Source organism: Pipistrellus kuhlii, unplaced genomic scaffold (genome assembly GCF_014108245.1).
Source record: "Pipistrellus kuhlii isolate mPipKuh1 unplaced genomic scaffold, mPipKuh1.p scaffold_m20_p_8, whole genome shotgun sequence".
Classification (NCBI taxonomy): Eukaryota; Metazoa; Chordata; class Mammalia; order Chiroptera; family Vespertilionidae; genus Pipistrellus; species Pipistrellus kuhlii.
The window spans coordinates 47,713,995-47,734,771 of NW_023425584.1; the positions used below are offsets into that span (position 1 = coordinate 47,713,995).

General features: G+C 38.3%; 1 protein-coding gene across 1 annotated transcript in view; it reads right to left on the reverse strand.

The window, feature by feature from the left end:
• TTC29 (tetratricopeptide repeat domain 29) overlaps nt 1-16,918 on the reverse strand; it is a 148,037-nt gene extending 131,119 nt beyond the window's left edge. Inside the window, exons 1-3 of the mRNA XM_045576686.1 lie at nt 16,893-16,918; nt 11,987-12,078; nt 9,112-9,195 (exon numbers count right to left, since the gene is read on the reverse strand). Of these exons, the coding sequence (XP_045432642.1) occupies nt 9,112-9,195; nt 11,987-12,072 (170 nt within the window). The 5' untranslated portion in view covers nt 12,073-12,078; nt 16,893-16,918. The remainder of the gene's footprint in view (nt 1-9,111; nt 9,196-11,986; nt 12,079-16,892) is intronic.
• Between the last annotated feature and the right edge of the window lie 3,859 nt (nt 16,919-20,777).

The window sequence follows — 20,777 nt, forward strand, 5'->3', positions numbered from 1 at the left end:
TATGTTCGATGTACATTTGAAAATAGTGTGTGTTGTAATGTTGTGGAATGTTGGTGGTATGTTCTGTAAATGTCAATTAAGCTGATCCATGGTATTGTTCAAGTCTATACTAATTTTTCTAACAATTATTGAGAGAGCAGTGTTAGAATCTCCAATTACAATTGTGGACTTATCTCTTTCTCCTTTTCTTTCTTTCATTTTTTTGTTTTATGTATTTTGAAGTCTGTCATTAAGAACATAAACATTTAGGATGTTGTCTTTTTGATGAACCACCTCTTTTTATCATTGTGAAATGTCACTTTTTATCCTTGGCAATATTTCAACTGCTTTCTTAAAATATATATCTGGAAATCTTGGAAGCTCTCATTTTTTTCTCTTCTTTCTCATTATTTTGAGACTTTACCATCTTTTGTGCTTCTACATTGTCATTTCAAATAGAGAAAGGAAATATGCTTAGCCATCCATTTTGATCTGGATCTTCAAGTGGAAAAAAAACCCCACTAACTTACATTTTTAAGACAATTCCCTATCCAGTAATATATTTCTTTGGCTGCTCTGGTTGTGGGATAAGAGATTGTTCCAGACAAGCTTAAAGGGATCTTATGGATGTCTGAATCAGGATTACAGGATGACCACATCCTCATGAGGTAAACCCAAAGGGAGGTTTTGATCCACAGTGGTAATAGGGATTCGGAGGACTCTGGAAACCTGATCTCCAATGTATGACTGATCCATTTTCTATCTAGCTTAGTCATTCCTTCCTCTCTATGAATCATTTTTCCTATCTTATTGCTTCAGCTTATCTAAAACATTAGATCCCCCTGGTCAAATTACCTAACCTCTCTATGCCTTGGTCTCTGGCAGCAATGTCAGCTCTTCACAGGGTTATTGTAAGGATCACTTAGAACAGACCAGCTTACAGCATTCATTTAATATATCTTACCCATTGCTATCTTGCTTGAAGTAAAACCTAGCTTAGAGCTATAATAATTATGGCAAGCAAAATATCCATTTTATCATTATTAGGTATTATTAGGTATTATTAGGTATGCAAAGTTATAATATGTTGATTCATTTTTCTTATACGATGTCATGTGATCACTTTCTTTTGGAATTTATTATCAGGAAAAAGCTTGTTTCTCTTGAAGAATTGATATGTTTCCTTTCATCAGGTAATGAGAAATGTATATAGTCCATTACCTCTCCCTTTTTGCCCAGTCTGCCCAGGAGTTCAGAGTGAAACTTAATGTTTCCTCAGGGGAACTATGTTAACTCCAGTGGGAAGCGTATTTACCTACTTCTCCTTCATTTGCCTTTCATTTTCTATTTATAATCTGACAGCTGTGTAATATAAAATGTTAACTTTCAATTTCTTCAATCCTTCCTAGAAAGAAAGTAAGCAAGCAATAAAGTGGCATTTTGTGTAAGTCAGAGAGTCTTACAAGGAGAATGAAAAACAATCCCTGCTTGCAAAGGACTCTAAGTTTAGTGCAGAGTTCTTTTCTATGGCAATTCAAAGTAAGACTTTTCTATTGCAATTCAGTACACGTACACATACATTTGCTTTATGCAAATATATGAAGCAAAAGTTCAAAACCAATACTATTTAAAATGTTCCCATCTCTTTATAAATAACAACTCAATTCTCATAACTATGAATGAGCCAGGCCCTACTAATATTATCCCTATTTTTTCAGATGAGAAAAGTGAGACACAGGAAGGTTAAGTGCTCAGCCCAAATCAACCAGTGCTAGTAGTGTGAAGCTGGCGTCTGGGGAGTCTGGTAGTGGAACCTGCATTCTATTTCATTACATTGGGCAACTTCCCAATATTAGCCTTACTCTGTGCAAAGCCTGCCTTTCTAAGGCTCTGTTTTACTCTCCTCCCTTTCATTTTTTAAATGCTGGTCATGATCTCTAAACAGATGGGTCATAACCACTACCCACTAATGGGTCACATTCTATAGTTTGTTAAACATTCATCAGGAAGGAAAAAACACACACAAACATGATTGTCAGTGGCTACTAAAGAGAATTCAAGCAGGAGCCCCATGTGGGTGAGGAGGAGTCAAAGGAGGCCTCACAGAGCAAGAAGCAGGCTGAGGCTGGAAGATGAAAAGTTTAGCAAGTACACAGGAGTGGGGAAAGAGAGGGTATTGTAGACAGAGCACATGCACAGGGCTATGAAGGGATACAGGTTCACCACCCACTGATATCCTTGGACCTGGCTCAAAACCTGTGAGACAGGTAGGAGCACTAATGACACATGTGAGCATCCATGGCTCCAGCTCTCCTGGAGCTGACAGTCTAAGAGAGCACATAAAGTAACCATATCAATACAAAGCTATAAGTGCCATGATGGGAGGCATTCTAGGTAGTATAGGTCTTAGAGTAGGTTTCATTGCAGGTATTATGCTAGCAAGGTTACCTAATATAGTTGAGCCATTTAAGAATGAGTAACTGTCAGCCATGACATTATAAAGGGAAAAAACATTCTAGGCCAAGGGAATGGCAATTCACTAAAGCTGGGTGATGAGAGAGGATGCTATTTAATGAAGGCCTGGATACTTTAGAACTGACAGGTAGAATGGTGAAAGAACAAGCTCTAGAACCAGAATGCCTTGGTTCAAATTCCTGCTCTTCTGCTTCGTAGCCGAGTGACTTAGTGTCTCTGTACTTCAATTTCCTTAGAAAACAAAAAGTTTTCTGTGGTTAAATGAATTAATACATATAAGACACTTGAACAATATCCAAAACATATTAAGTGCTCAACAAATATTAGTCATTATTATTTTTGGCAAAAGCTAAATTTCCAAGTGGGAATGGAAGAGATTACACAGTTTGGCCTTAGTTGAGAACTACTGGTTGAGTGCCGACTATGTGCTGGGCACTGTTACAGGTCATGGAGACCCAGCAGCAGTGAACAGGACATTCCCGTTGCTCGGGTCAGTTCAGAAGGAGTGATCTGTTTCTGGCGTGTATCCTGAATAAAATGCCTGGCCACCGTACAAATCCAGGTGTTTAAAAAGTGCTTATAACAAGTATATTTATAGTTTGTGAAAGCACCTTCCGAAGACAATTTTGAAACAAATTCAAGACAAACACCTAATGGCAAAAGACTTTAAGTAAATAAGCATAATATAATTCAGAACGAAGCAGAGGAGAAAGGCTATAAAAGATATAAAAATATAAATGGTTCTTTGTTTCTTTACAACCTGACCTCTTTGACTCTGGTAACTGATAGTTCTGCCTGTCACCACACTGACTAAGAGACATTCAGTGAACATCAACTGCTGATGCTGAAAGATATTCTGAAGGAAAGCAGTATCTTAGAGAAGCACACTGTTTTGAACTAAATCTATTCTTCCACTAAATAGAACTCAATATCCGAAGCAGAAAATAATATTGGGAAGATTGGCATTCTCTGTCCCTTGATGATTTTGTTTATTTGCATCCTCGCATACACAGCTGAAGCTGTAAAAACTGCCCCGCCAGGGATTTTTATTTGAATCTATAACTGATATCACCTTTACCAGTAAGCTACTCAGAGCAATTACAGTATGATAATAAGTGATACCTTCGGTCCTTTACAAAAAACAATAATGCATTCTGGTAGGATAATACAGAATTTTAAAAAAGTATAGAAACACAACAGGACTTCCTTTAGTTAAAGATCAGTTAAATAATATTATTGAGTTAATTTGAAAATTTATCTAAGAAAGTCAAATTATCAGTGTCAAAATGTACCCAATTAGGCGCAGCAGTAATCTGGTCACTTAAAAAGTAATAAAGTACACTGAAATTCCTCCTGTAAGTGTGGGTGATAAAAAAATAATAAACAAACAAAAAACACCAGAAGCCCTTTGTTTTTTTGTAACCGTTTTATCCATTCCAAAGTAAATGAAACCCCCATCAATTATATTTGGCCATTCAGGAACAACTACTTTAGCTTGCCTGAAGCACCCATCTTATATAAAAACTGCTGTTTGAAATTTTAACCCTGCTATTTTGGCTTCTGTAAATACTTGCTTGCTTAAATAATAAGGAAAATAAGACTACTCCCATTTCAGAGAAGCCATTAAACCTTCCCCAGATGAAATTATCAGTGCTGGCGCCAGGCCAAGCCTTTGGTTGAAGTCTCAAAGCCCCAGCACATAGGGCCCTTTAAGAACTTGCAAAGGGAACAAGAAAAACCCTTATTTGGGAGACAAAGAAGGGGGGGAAAAAAACATATAAATACTGGAAAATTCCTGTGTGATGGGGCCTAAAATTTGAGAGATATTTTCCTCTGGGCTGGTGCATCATCATCATCATCATCATCATCATCATAATAAGTGTAACTACATCTCTCTAAGCATTACTTGGTTCTTCTCCGGTTTTCTGTAGCAGCCCTGCTCAGTTACTCATTTATATGCTATACTCCTACTTGGGTACACAAAACACTATTGAGAAGTTAAACTTCCTTGATTCAACAGTCAAGCCAGTTACCTGTAACAATGTTCTAAAAATGTTATAACCAAAGACTATTCATAGCAGGATATCTATTTCACGGTGTTACTCTTACATTTATTTTTTCACTCATTTATTTAACATCTAATTCCTGAGTTCTGACCATGTGTCAGGCCCTGCTAGGCCCTGGGGACCAAGTGGCATGCACACACACATGCACACACACACACACACACACACACACACACACACAAACACAGACCCACTCCTGCTTCTGTGGAGCATCCATTCTGTTAGGGATGAGATAGTCGACATGCAAACTGCCAACACAAGATGGGGACCAGGTTACATCAGAAATAGACCCAATTTGATTGGGAGAAAGTGTGGGTGGGATAAAGGCTACTAAATTGTGAGGTCAGAGAATGAGAGATAAGGTATGTTGACAGTAACATACTCAGAGTAGTGAGTGATGGGGAGATAAGCTCAGAGAGGCCAAAAAAGTCCAAACTGTACGCAGCTTTAGGCCATGATGGAGAGTTTAGAATTTGTCTTAAGAACAATGGGAAGCTCTTGGAGGGTTTTGTTTTGTTTTTATTTTATTTTATTGATTTAATAGAGGAAGGGAGAGGGAGAGAGAGAGAGATAGAAAAATCAATGATGAGAGAGAATCATTGACTGGCTATCTCCTGCACGCCCCGCACTGGGGATTGAGCCCGCAACCCAGGCATGTGCTCTTGACTGGAATCAAACCCAGGACCCTTTAGTCCATAGGCCGATATGCTATCCACTGAGCCAAAGCAGCCAGGGCACTCTTGGAGGCTTTTAAACCAGAGTGTCATGATTTTTTTTTTTTTTTCAAAAGGTAACTCTGGAGGCTGAATTTTAACAGTTAAAGGGGATAAGAGAAGAGCAATTAGGACACTATTTTAGTGATCTTGGCAAGAGAAAGATGGTGGCTATGACCAATGAAGAGAAGTAGATGAACACAGGATATGTTTGGGAATAGCTGATAAGACATTCTGCTTGGTTAGCGACGGGGGAGGAATAGTGAAGGCAAGGTGAAATTCAAGGCTGTCTTGATGCCATTTACTGAATGGGGGAAAGACTGTATGAGAAGTAGTGGGGAGTCGAGGGCAGTAGAAGAAAGCAAGAGTCCAATTTGGGGCCACATGAGCCCTGAAATGTCTATTAAAAATCCAAGTAACTATGTCAAGGAGGCAGATGAATATTAAAATGTGGAGCTCCTTAGATATGTCATGGCTGGATTTACAAATTTGATAGTCATCAAATTATTGCTAAAATTTAAAGCTAGAAGACTGGATCTGGGTAAAGAGTATAGTTGGAGAAAAGGCCCTAATATCCAGCCCTGGTTCCCCACCAGTGAGAGTTTGAAAAGAGAGAGCCAGCAAGGGAGACTGAGGCAGCACAGTCAGAGTTTGTGGCATCCTGGAAACCACAGTCACAGAATGTCCAAGGAGTGAGTGCTCAACTCTACCAAATGCTGTGAAGTCATCAAGCCTGATGAGAACAAAAACACGAGCATTAGATATGCTAAAAACAAAAACAAAAACAAAAACAAAAACAAAAACAAACAAACAAACAAAAAAAACAAACAGGGAAGACATTGGTCCGTCTAAGTAGAGAGATTTTAGTGAGACCTGGGGTTGGAAATCTATTAGGAGTCAATTGAGGCAAGAACGGGATGTAAAAATATTGAGATACTAGATGCATGAAAATTCACCTTGGCCTGTGCCCTCTAGCAGACTGGGACCCCTCCAGGGATGTCCACTTGCAGGCTGAGAACTGCTCCCTGTGGGGAGAGGGCCTAAGCTGCAGTAGGACATCCTCAGCCTTGCCGAAGAGGCAGGAGAGCTCCCACCACTGCTGCTGTGCTCGCAGCCATCAGCCTGGCTTGTGGCTGAGCGGAGCTCTCCCTGTGGGTGTGCACTGACCACCAGGGGGCAGCTCCTGTGTTGGTCAATGTGCATCATAGCGACCAGTAGTTCCTGGTCATTCTGCCATTAGGGTCACTTTGCATATTGCTCTTTTATTACATAGGATTGCTTCTGGCTGTTGTGAAGGGTAGAGGCAAATGAATCTGGAGGGGAATAAGGAGTCAAGGGAAACACTAGAGTAGAAATAAATGTAACGAGACTGATCTAATGAAAAAAAAGAAATTGATGATGTAGACAAGAAACATGTTTAACTGCAGGAGAAGTCTTAGAACAAGTAAGAGGGGATGACATCCGGGGCACAAGTAGAGACATCACCCTAAGACAAGAACAGGAACTGTCCACCAACTGCAATGGGTAAGGGGGAATCACAGCATGTGAATTTACATGTAAGAAGGTGGGTGCATTTTGTGGTTGATGATGAGTGGTTATTTTGGTACTAGACAAAGAGCACATACATATTATGTGACATCAAAGCTAGTGTACATCAGTTATATAAAGTAATAATGGTAACCTTTATTAGTCTCTTAGAGAAGGTTAAGGCAGCACAGAGAGGGATTTGAGGGTACATCTTAGATATTGCTTTTGCCTGGTTGAAATTTTGATTCATCAATTTCCTCCCATAACTTCCTTGTACACTGGTGATCTGTAACACACCAGTTTGATCATTTTTAAACGCTTCTAGACAAGGAGCCAAACTCAAAGTCAGTCTTCCTTGGCAGGTTCCATCCCACCACCTTGGCCTTCTCTAATTTCCCCTAGAGTTCTGGGCTGCACCTCCCAGCACAATCAGCACTCATTCATTTTGTATTTGTTTTCTGCTCATAGATCTTATTTTCTCAAAAAGAGACAAAGATAAGGCCAAACATTTACAGTAAAATATCATTGTCTCTTCCACTGTGAAAAATCTAGTATTACATATAAAGTAGGCACTTAACAATTGCTTGTTGACCAATTTATCTTTTCAGAGTTGAATGGCTAATAAAAAGTCTTAAGCAGCAATTCCTTGGCTAACAGAATGTACAGAATTCCTCCTGGCACCTTGCTGGGGGACACTAAAATCATCCATCAATTTTTTTTCTCTTTAAAATGCTATTCGATGAGTTTGTCTGGAGCAAAGTCTGGAATGTATATCAACCAAAAGCATACTACTAAGCTAAGTACAAGCTATTTTCCTTCTAAACTTTGTATTCACTTTCTTAGGGAAAAAGCTTTGGTTTAAAAAGGTTTTCAAGTTTAGGAAGCTTTAAGTAAAATGAGATATGAAGGACTGAAACTTATCCAGTGTTACTCATTTGCTGTAGCATAGTATGAATTTAAAATTGATCTGGTAATCTCCTTAGTGAAAAAAATATATTATTAAGAGAATACACGTCAATATAGCCTATTTTGCATTGTCTAAGATCAAAGTTCTCTTCAGTACAGACTGAGAGCTTAGCAGATTTTAAGTATATGGGTTCCAGCTTGTTAAATTATTAAAGAAAAAGTATAATTCCAAAATATAGCCCAAATTCTTAAGCCACTTACAGCTGTTTGGATGTTCTTATATTGAAATCAGAATGCAAGTGTCACTCATATATTTTTTTTTAAGAAGCACGTAAAAGAATCAGACAATATTAACCTTTAATTTTACCTGACAGGCTACCATGGGAAGTTAATAAATTAACAATCAGAAGAGCATTTAACAAAAGGTCTCAGATACTACATATGGCAGTCAGTGTAGCTCTGAGGAAGAAGTGATTACAGCTACTATAAAATTTTGTCACTCTATAAAATAAAGTTTCTACTGACAGAATGAGTTATTCCCTTTTTCTGTCATGTTCAAATTGACAAAATAACATCTAATAAAAGAAAATAAGTAAAGAAACTTAGAATTTTAGATTATATGAAAATCTATGTAAAAATGTCATTAGGAATACTTTTTCATCTGGATCTCACAGTATTTTTAAAGTATTTCTTCATAAAATATTTTAATTGGATCATTTAATGAATTCTACAAGATGCATATGCATTTATAAGATTTGATTTTTCATTCCTTACAACTAAAGATCTGATAACAGAGTCACCACGTCTACTAGTATAGGTAAGAAACATAAACCTTTTTAGCTATTATTCTAGGTTTCTATTTATTTCTCACTAACCTACACGGATTTTTATTTTTTTATTGTTTTTTTATTCAACATAGATTAGCTTCTAACTACTGGTAAAATGGCAAAGTTTACATGCTGATTTAAAAACGAAATTCAGACAATTTAGAATTATTTAAAAATTAGCCAATAAACTATAATTCATTAATTCTTTTTTTGTGGGTTCTGGGTTGGGGTGGAAATACACTGGTAAGGATTATTTTTTAATCACTAGTAAAAAAGATATATAAATCTTTCCCTTAAAGCTTTTTCACCTACAAGGAGGCAACACCCCTTAAAATGGAAGTTAATAATCAGTTAATGGCACAGATTTCACTAAAATATTACAAATGTGACAGTATAATAGCTTGGTAAATAGGAGAATTTTGAGACCCATAAAATTAAAGACTTTCACATGTGTAAGATCAATAGACATGACTTATCACTATTTAATATGAGCTTTAATTTTTAAATGTCAAGTTCCAATGGAAAGGTGTACTGTACAGGAAAACTGAAATTTCAATAAGGAATCAGGACAAAAGAAACAAACTTTATATTAAAGTGCTTTTAAGAGGTTATACTTACGCAGCAACCTCCTCTTTTGACAATCCTTTGAACTTCGACTCCAGATAACGATCTATGTCATCTTTTTCTTTGATCAACTGAGGCCTAAATGAAATGGAAATAAATAATAAAGCACTGCCTTATCAAGTAGGAAAGCTACCAAACATAAAATGCCACCAGGAGAACACAAATATTCAGGGCGTAATACCATATATGTATAATAAACATTCTGTAGTAGCTGCAGAGTAAGATTACTGATTGATAATTTCTAAATTTTCATTTTCTTGAATGAAAAAGGAAGGAAAGAATATTAAACCCAGTGTGTAAACAAATAAAAACCAAACACATTAAAATAATCTGCATTTTGCTGGGACCGGTTTGGCTCAGTGGATAGAGCGTCGGCCTGCGGACTGAAAGGTCCCGGGTTTGATTCCAGTCAAGGGCAAGTACCTTGGTTGCGGGCACATCCCCAGTAGGGGGGTGTGCAAGAGGCAGCTGGTCAATGTTCTCTCTCATTGACATTTCTAACTCTCTCTCCCTCTCAATTCCTCTCTGTGTAAAATCAATAAAATATATTTTTAAAAAATAAATAAATAAATAAATAAAATAAAATAAAATAAAATAATCTGCATTTCTAATTAATGGAATTTTTTTTACTCAAAACTTATGAGATCTTCCATTTTACTCACGCTGTTTCACAGTATAACTTTCCACTTAGAGAAGTCATATTCTATTTGGTACAGAATCCTGAATTAAGACTATCTATTGGATTCAAATGTGTAACATTTATTTGTTTCAAACAGTAACAAATTTGCTCTGAAATGCTGATTGAGTGTTTTTTTAAATCATAGATAAAACTCAAATAATTATTAAAAGTTCAAAGTATTTTAAGAATACTTTACTGAGAAATATATTACATGTGAATTGTGTTTATTCTTTACTCTCCCTTGAACCTTTAAATATAAGCATATTATTAATATTTTATAAGCATGGGAGTATGGAACTGAGCAATTATTTGTTTTTATTCAGAAGTAATGGAGAATGTTGATACAAAAATTTGCTTTAAATAGTTATGATAAAAATGTTTTTATTCAAGACAAATACAAAAAAAGTTTTCTTTAAAAATACATCTTATTTTAGATATGTGAGATTGGCTAAGTTTTTACTCATATTGTAAAGGAAATGTAATCTCAATAATTAAAAACAATACGAATAATAATATTTTTCAGGTTGTGTTAATATTTCACATTGCTCAAAAGTAAAATATACACTGAGTGGCCAGATTATTATGATCTCTGAATACATAATAATCTGGCCACTCAGTGTATATCCCATATAATAAAAGGCTAATATACAAATTGTCCCCTCAACCAGGAGTACGACCAGCAGGCAGGCCAGCCAACTATCCATGTCTCTTCCCCCCACCCCCGCCCCCCCGTCAGGCTGGCTGGACCCCACCCATGCACAAATTAATGCACCGGGCCTCTAATATATATACACACACACATACATACACACCCACACTGAGTGGCCAGATTATTATGTATTCAGAGATCATAATAATCTGGCCACTCACTGTATATACTAGTATATACATATATACATATGCACCTGTAATATATCAGTTATACCACAATAACAATATATATCTTGGAATTATGTATTTATAAAAAAATATATTTTGAAAATTTTAAAAAGAAAATTTGATTTGCTATTATAAAAATATTTTTTATGTAACCTAGCTAAATGTACTTATTTGGTCCAGGGGATTTGGTCTTTCCTAGAAATACTAAAAATAAGGTATGATGTTTTTCAGAACAAAGTAGTCTCATAATACTTTCTTTGATCATTATGCTTGGCAGGAATTGAAAAGAAAATAATCAGACCAAGATATGCAAATTATTTGTATCGATAAAGAATATGTGCATTATTAAACACCAATACAATTATAAATGCAATTACCAAACAATGCAATCTTAATTAAATATTCACAATTATGACAAAATGCATCAAGTTCTCTGTCCTGCAGTTTCTGGGCTACAACTCTGGGGGCTCTGCAGCTCTCACAGGCAGCAGCAGTTAGATGGTGTGTCTGCAGGCCCCACAGTCATTTCAGGAGCTAAATTGTGCCTGCCAGTCCACCCTAGTAGTAAGACTGTGTCTTCCTTCCTCCAAAGCAGAAATCAGCAATCAGGACCTTGTGGATTGGAAGCAAGATACCATTCATTCCTAAAGCTTCTGCATTTTGTTCTCCACACACTTAAAAAAAAAAAAAAAAAAAAAAAAAGTATTTTCAAAGCTTTATAGGAACCAGGATATAATAGGAATCAATACATATAAAAGCCTAAGGTACCATTTGACTGGTAGCTATGACACACACTGACCACCAGGGGGAAGATGCTCAACACACAGCCAGGGAAACATGGAACAGACTGATGAATCTCAGAGGAAAGGAGAGAGGGGGGAGAGCAGAAAGAGATTAACCAAAGATCTGATATGCGTACTAGAGGCCTAGTGCATGGATTCATGCACCAGTGGGGTCCCTTGGCCTGGCTTGTGGGGATCAGGCTGAAACTGGCTCTCCAACATCCCCTGAGGGATCTTGGATTGCAAGAGGGAGCAGGCCAGGCTGAGGGACCCCCACCGGTGCACAAATCTGTACACCGGGCCTCTCGTATGAAATAAAATTCTCAAATGAGCACTAGCTTGTTAAAATAATATATTATTAATATTTAAGTGAAGTCTATCAATTCTTTTAACACCACACATTTTAATATTCTAAATATAACAATATACTATTGCCTTTAAACACCTTGTTTTCTGAGACATATTATTGGCATTGTTACAGGAAGGAGTTTATTCTGCAGGAAAAGAAATGAAAACCAGGGTCACGTACCTTGGCGTTGTTCTGGAGGAGCATGGTAGCTTCTCTCTGGCTAAGGCTGTAAGCTTGGGGCGTGGCAGTGAGGGGAGGGCCGTCATTCCAGACTACAAATAAACACACACACACACACATACACACACATAGAAATTGTATTTTAAAGAATAAATCTTTCAAAGAATATTTTATGACATTGTTAGATCCATAGCCTGTCATCTGAGCTGAGAATGCCTGGGTGTGCACAGAGCTTTAGCTCTGTTATTCATTATAGGGGTAGATACTCAGTGAGTGAATTCCACAGGTTACTTCTCTCATTATTTTCCTCTACTCGCTGCCTTGTGGCCAATTTATTACTTGTCTGCCTCTCTACCATGAAGGAGAAAATCTGATTAATGAGTTGAAAATTCAGTCAATCAGGAGTGTTGGTATAAGAGAAATGATTGCAATTAAAAAGTAAAGATTTTTAGGGCAGCTACGAATTTCAAATGTTCGTGCTTTGCTTGCCTGTTATGATCAATAATTGAAAATTGCTCATATTTTTCTACTTTCTAAAAAACTTTATCATTCACAAATAAAGGCTTTCCCTTGGAAAGGACAGGTGCCAAGAAAAATTCTCAACATGGAGACAGCTGTCATGAGAGACACACAAAGAAAACGGTGTAACAAATCACTTTGAAACATAGTGGTTTAAAAAAAGATTAATCATTTTATTATCTTTCGTACTTTTTGTGGGTCAGAAATTAGGATAAGGCTTGGCTTTTCACTACTGCACAATGGCAGGGACCACTGTTTGGAAGACTTAGAAGTTGGGGAAACTCAATGAGGGGAAGCAGAAAGCATCCGTATGTGTCTTTACTCCTATATCTGATAGTTCATGTTAACTATTAGCTGGGACGTCAACTGGAGTCTCTGGCAGAATATGTACAAGATGGCCTTTCCATGTGGCTTGAGCTTCCTCACAGCATGGCAAACCTAGACTTCTTACTTGACAGCTTAGGGCTCCCTAAGAAAAGTTAGGTGGTAGCTGTAACCTCTTTTAGGGCCTGGCCTTGGGAGTCACATGGCATCACTTCTGCTTTAATAATAAACCTGTCCAGATTCAAAGCTAGTGAATATAGACCCCCAAGGTGATGAGAGAGCATCAAAGTCACATTGAAAGAAAGAATGTGATTGAAAGATATTGTTGGGGCCATCTCTGGGAAATGCAATGTGTCGCCGCAGTGGAGAAGATGAGTGATAATAATAAAAGTGAATCTATAAAACCAGTTATCTAAACCTTACTCTGAAAAGGAAGAAGTGTGGAAACAATGTCAGTGGGCATAGAATGATGAAACTATCATGTGCTGTGAGGGCTTTCAGGTGCCAAAGAACCCACATTTATATTGTTAAACAGAAAGGCACCCAAAAGCCAGAGCCTCTTGATTCCACCACCACTATGTCCTTCAGTTTGACCTCTACCCTTAGCCCCACCAACCAACAGGAAGGCTTGTTTTGGGTTTTTACATGATTTATCTCCAGCATTCACTACCTTTGTACATGGAGTAAATCATCATCAATCTAGACTTTGAATATATCCAATGTATTAAGCTACTACTTGGTGCTAGATACTGTTCATAGAGGTGTTGAAGATACAGCAGTGAACAAAAAGACAAAGATCTCCAACTTTGTGAATTTACATTATAGGGATGGATGTGTGTGTGGGGGGGGCGAAACAGACAATATATAAAAAAAACAACAACAAAAAACCCATAATATATAGAAGATCTATAGCAAACATTAGAAACATTGTATTATACTTAATAACTTCATAATACAGTGACTTAATCTTTTGCAATTTGAAAAAAAATCTATTTCTCTGATTAGGTGTTACATTAACTCGTTGAGTTATTGCATAATCAGAACTTATTAAATGGCAACTTTTGCAGAACACGTGGTGACAAATTATGACCAACACAGGGATGGACCCCACATAAAGTTTTGAAAGGACACCAAAGGCTCCCAAACCCACCTCCCATGAGCCTATTTCACAGGAACTGTAATGTGCAGAGTCCTATAATGTTACAGAGTAAATCTGGACAATCTCAGTTTCATAACCTAGTGGATTTGAAAAGAAGAGGAGAAAACAATGACTGTTCTTGCCCCAGTCTGGGCATTCCATCCTCTATGAATTAAGACTCTTCTGAGAGCCCCACTTTGCATAGCAAGGGCATTGGTGCAGTCGTGATGAATGCATAATTGTGCTTTAAAATGAGAAACCAGTACTTGTCATTTCTCTAAATCCTAGGAAGACAAGCCTACTTAGAAACAGTGGGACTAGGCCCCAGAAGCTCCGATCCAGCCAACATATCCCTTCAAGATATGTATCAGCACCCTCTCTCCAAGATGGGCTACCAGTATGTGATGTAAAATGTATCCTTTTTGATGTTTACTGGGTTAGATTATTTTGCTAGTAAACGTAAATAATTAATGAAATCAAATGCAAATGTCATACATAGAGAGGAACAGGTCTTCTGATACAGATCAACTGTGATTTTTTTCCCCCTTCAAAACTCGAGTCAACGTTTCCTACCATTAAAGTTTCAGCTTCCAGTTCCTTCATTTTGCTCTCCTCTGATCTGAGAACATTAGCAGCAGGAGCACCTTTACTCTTAAATTTAGTTTAATGTAAGTACTGCAAGCCCTGCTGGCAAGCCTCAAGGCACAAACTCCGAATGGGGGGTGATCAGAGCTGAATGATAAAGTAGAAAAAAGCTATTAACTGCATATTGGGGAAACTATCCCTCAAGCAATCTATGCTGAAAAGTTTCAGGCCAGAGTTAGGGTGGCAGTTAAACAGGTTCCCTCCCCACCCTAAACCCCTGCATCTTGCCTTGCCTATGCTTTTTGAAAAAGGGGATTTTTGTTTTTCACAATACATGGGCACATAAGGGTATTTTGTTTTCCATAATAGATAATATGTGTACTGAAATTTTGCACACTTAATATTTGAAATACTAAATATTTAAAGGGATTCTGTAACAAATTATTTTCTCATTTAAGTAATCATTATCTTTTTATATATATATAAGTTCAGTCTTATTTATGCTGAATTAGAAAACAGTTGTAATCTAGCATATAGAAGCATCCAGAGGGAAAATAAGTGAGGGGAAAAAAAAATGCAAGCATGCTTTGGGGCCTGTTATTTCAGGCTTGCCTTCTACCTGCAGAGTGAAGAGAGCCTTTTGCCTTTGCTAAATTGAGTTGTATCATTTCCCTGGTATGGCCAGTATACACAGCTCCTAGGTGATCTCTAATCACAGGAATTAAGCTAACCGAGCCTGAAGCAGAAATGGAACACTTCCGTAACCCTGGCACTTCACCAGGGTCCTCCTGGCTCAAATCCACAGAGGATATCACACAAGATGGGAAGGAAGGCAGGAAGGGCAATGGTTCAGATTCGGGTGAGTAAGGGAGAGGAGGAGAGGTGTTTCTCTAGCTGGTACCAAAATGAGCTTCACCCCAGGAGCTAAGCAGTCTGTGAGGAGGACCCAGAGGCAGCTCCCCCAGTGCCAGCACGTGGGTAGCAATGCATGTGGCACCACGGGGGCTGAGACAAAGATCAAAAGGCTGCCTGAAGCCAATCCATCGTTGGTGGATTCTTTGATCTGCTGGTTGGCTCTTGTATCGGTTGTATTTAGTCTCTAAATCTGGCCCTCACATTCAAGGACAGATGAGAATGAAGAAACACAGGATGAAAGGTTTGAGAGTGTTAGTCAAGGCTGAATGTGTCCCACAGTGTGAGTTTACATCTCTGGCCCCCAAGTAAAATTCTTCAAAGAGTAACCCTGCTGCCCACGCTCCCAGGAGAGATCCTCATCAGGAAACACACTGGGAGGAGGGGAGGCCTAGCGTTGAGTAGACAGTCTACTTAGGAGTGACGATGTCTGAGGCTGACAACTGTCTCCAGAATTCAGTCACTTTAGGGTAAAAGCCAACAAACCTCAGCAAGAAAATCTATTAACTGTCATCAAGAGATTGCAAAATAAATAGGATTATACTATGTTCAAAACCATTTATAAGAATGAGAACTTTTCATATTATCACCACAAGCTGTCTTGCTGGGAAAGTTTAAAGAAAACTACAAAAGAAATGGATGAATGGATGAGTGGATGAGTGGAAAAGAAAATGTAAGATATATATATTTATATATATATATAAATATATATGCTCCCGGAAATATAAATATAAATATATAGGCCCCTCTAGAGTCTCTACCCTGCGGGCTTTTCAAACGAGGCAGCTTTCAAAAGTGATTCGTATTTACCGCCCTGAAACACTTCCTTGTTGGCGCTGCATTCTCAATATTTCGCTAACATTTCTCTGCTGGCCACGGGATTGAAGGAAAACATTCAGTTTGGCCTTTGTGACCCCCATGAGCTGATGCCACTTTACCCAGCTGGTTAAGTCAATTTGTTCCCCTCATCCTCATCCTTAGTTGCAGCCAGAACCATCTATTCTCTTCTTTCTCCGGAAAGAAAATCTAATTTTGAGTTGTGGTGAGCGAAAAACCCAAGATCTCTTTATAGAATCTCCGTGTGTGTCTGTGTAATTTTTTTTTTTTTTACCTGAAACTCAAGATGTTATATTTACACTGATTAATGTCAGTCTGCTAATCTCAGCCCTTCATTCCATCCCATCTCTCACCTGCACGTATAAATAATTATGCTCCCGGAAAGAATTTTTTAAATTAACATGAGTTTGAAAGAGTCACTAAATTTTTATCCCCTACATCATAATTTTTGGACACTTCTAGCACTCCATGGGAGGTAATTAGATAAGTTTTTAAATACATAGATTTCCTACCAATGGACATTTATTGATGGCTAATCAAAATATACGTTAGTAAAAGTGTTTGAAGACAGGCACAATTCACTCGACTTACAAAGCTGGTTTCTGTTGGTCTTTTCAGGCTTAGGGATCTCAGCATGAAAATCAGGAAGTAAAGAATAATATCGAAGAAGAGAAGGAAAAAAAGAAAGAAAATTAGTTACTAGAACAATTTATCTTCCCGTCCCACATCATGAAATAAGTTAATCACACAACAAATAGCAAATACTTACTATATGTTTAGAGGCTTTAAAAAAATTATGGATACTTTGGGATAAATTAATCATTAATCAATGCAATGTCAAAACCTATATTGTTATGTTACAGGGTGGGGCAAAAGTCAGTTCAGATGTAAAACAATACAATAATTAATAAAGAATAAACCTTATGTTGAAGGTACAACTATGTTTGCCCCACCCTGCATTCCAATACAAATTAAGAATAACAGTTTGATCTCTCAAATCTATGAGAATGAGTTATCTTTACCCAAACCGAGGGCATCTCAGGTCCCTGTCTGCTCCCGCCTAGTTCTAAACAGGCCTAATAACGTATCCTCAGAGGTTCAGGTGCACTGGGGAGCCAGGGCCTCAGCTGAGGAACTTTGAGAGGAGTCTCTAGACCTTGGAGGAAGGTCGGGGTGTGTGTGTGTGTGTGTGTGTGTGTGTGTGTGTGTGTGTGTGTGTGTGTGTGTGTGTGTCAGGGAAGGCATTGCCCGCCTCTCCCTCCTCGGAACTGCCCCGGCCTTGTCCCCGAGTCACGAACCTCGGTGATCTGACTCCGGGGATCTCTGGTTTTCCATTCCCCAAAGGGATGTCCCCCAGGGATGGCAGGTGCAGGGCTCTGGCGCCGCCCGCACTTTCCTTCTTTTTTACAAGTTTTGGCGCAGCCATGGCTAGGCGAGCAGACGCCGGGGCGTCTCCAGGGATACGGACGGGGCGTGCAGGGCGGGCGGGGTGGGGTCGGGCTGAACGGGAGCTCGGGATTGGGGCCGCCCCCATACTCCTAGGCACGGGGGCGGGGCCTGGTGGGGGCGGGGCCTGCGGAGAGCTGATGGGGGAGGAGGGACAGGGAGGCCCCTCTAGAGTCTCTACCCTGCGGGCTTTTCAAACGAGGCAGCTTTCAAAAGTGATTCGTATTTACCGCCCTGAAACACTTCCTTGTTGGCGCTGCATTCTCAATATTTCGCTAACATTTCTCTGCTGGCCACGGGATTGAAGGAAAACATTCAGTTTGGCCTTTGTGACCCCCATGAGCTGATGCCACTTTACCCAGCTGGTTAAGTCAATTTGTTCCCCTCATCCTCATCCTTAGTTGCAGCCAGAACCATCTATTCTCTTCTTTCTCCGGAAAGAAAATCTAATTTTGAGTTGTGGTGAGCGAAAAACCCAAGATCTCTTTATAGAATCTCCGTGTGTGTCTGTGTAATTTTTTTTTTTTTACCTGAAACTCAAGATGTTATATTTACACTGATTAATGTCAGTCTGCTAATCTCAGCCCTTCATTCCATCCCATCTCTCACCTGCAAGTATAAGGAAGCTCACACTCTCTCATACATACAGAGGACAAGAGAGCGAGGCCTGTTGCTTATTCCCAAATATAGCAGAGCTAGAAACAAGGCTTTTATTCACTGCCTCCTGTCACACACTGTAGGTGAGGGAGCCAGCAATACTATTGCGCATACAAGTCATTCTATTAACCATAAAACATTTTCTTTTCCACACATCCATTCATCCATTGAAAGGCACTTTGGCTATATACCTCAAATGAGAGTGCCAGTCATATGGTAGTTCTATTTTTAATTTTCCATAATGGCTATATCAATTTACATTCTCACCAACAGTGTATAAAGATTTTCTTATCACCAAAAGGTCTTTAATATACCACTGATCACATAGCCAAAACCAGGCTATATAATCAGGTAAAACAGTTGCAGATTATCAAACTGTATATTTTTAATAAAAAGGGTAGACACGGTAGTACAGGTGAAATAAGGGAGCTTCAACCTTTACATAGCACATTATATATCACTAGCTAGTACATTTCATTCCTATCTTGGCCAAAGGGAGTACCATGTTCCAGGCATCCCTGGAGATACAATAAATAAACAAAAAGTACCACAGATCAGCTGCCAGCTAACCCTATGCTTTCCTACCAAAATAGTAAATCAAAAGCAACACTTCATTTCTTGGGGAACGTCAGACTCCTAAAACAAAATTTTAGGAGTGATAACTCCTTGACTATTCTTATTTAATTATCTGTGCTAGCTGCACAACATAGATGCATATCTTGAGGAATAAAAGGTTGGTCAGATGGTAACTCAAATTGTGTTACTGTTTCTAACAGAGCCTTCTTGTAGTTATGCAGCATATATTGTCCCATCCTATATTCTCATTTATAGCAAGAAAAAAAAAAAGAAGCAATTTGCTGTTACATAGGAGGGTTAGTAGTATACTTTTTTTTCCAACTTGGTAATCTGTCAACGCTGGCTCTTTGCTGCAATTTAGTTTTCAGGGACCTTAATTATCTTACCATCTCACAGAATATCATGCTGGATCACTGCCCTGACAGGTAGTATAATAGAACATAGAGCAAGAAATAGCAGGCAACTCTATGCCTTGATAATATGAATACTTGCCAACAGGAACAATATCCATCTTATGAAAATACAGAAGTCTTTCACTTCAGTAAGGATAGGGGATGGCTTAGAATCAGGGGTCTTCAAACTACGGCCCGCGGGCCACATGCGGCCCGCAGAGGAGTCTGATCCGGCCCGCCAGGTTTTTTGGGCAGTGAGCGCAGCCGAGGTGTTACAGTAGGAATTAGTAGTTCATATAGTCCGGCCCTCCAGCTCTCTGAGGGACCGTGATCTGGCCCCCACTTTAAAAAGTTTGAGGACCCCTGGATGGATAGATATTCTAATATAATGTAAAAGACAATTTGTTCACATTTGCACATTCAACCAAAATGTTTATATGTATATCATTGGATTTTGGAGGCTGATCTGAATGATGGTCTCTGATCTCCTCGGAAGCTGTGTCCTGCCCTGGGGTAACAGTGGCAGTTCTTGGTTTCCAGGCATATGATCTGGCCTGATATCAGCCCTTCCCAAGTCTAGTTCACAGCTTCAAAATGATTCTGATACCATTCCAGGAAATTAATTTTTCTAAAGTTAACCAGAGTTGATTTCTATTACTTACAATTACAGAATACTAGTTTACACAATGATTAAGAAAGTATTAGGTGATAAAAAGTAAAATAATAAAATTTGTTTTAAAAAACACAGATTAGTAAACATTAAAGATAATACCAAGTTTTCACAACATTTTAGAACATTATACATTTCCTAAAGTAATAGCTGAAACTCTAAGAGTCAATTAAGAAATTGAACTAAAGAGCATACATAATTACATTTATTTTCTATCGATACATAGAGATTTGATAAAATCCACTTACAGGTAAAATCCACTTAAAACTTGAAGCCAGCTGGTTTGACTCAGTGGGTGGAGCATTGGCTTGCAGACTGAAGGGTCTCAGTTCGATTCTGGGAAGGGCACATGCTCTGGGGTGAGGCGGTGTGTAGGAGACAGCCTATCAATGATTCTCTCTCATCATTGATGTTTCTATTTCTCTCTCCTTCTCTCTTCCTCTCTGAAATCAATAAAAATGTGATGGGGTAGAGGAGGTTGGGGGAAGGTCAGTGGGGGAGGGGGGAGATATATGTACTACTACATGTAATACTTTAAACAATAAAAATTAAAAAATATATATATTTAAAAATTTTGAGGCAAAAATATTTTATTTATGTCCAATGATGGTATGTTTTGAAACTATAAAATATTTTTTGAGGTTTAAGTATTTTCCATTTGTAGAATAAATCAGATGGAGAAATCTAGTTAATATTTATTGATCTTACATAAACAGTATGTACTGCACTAGATAT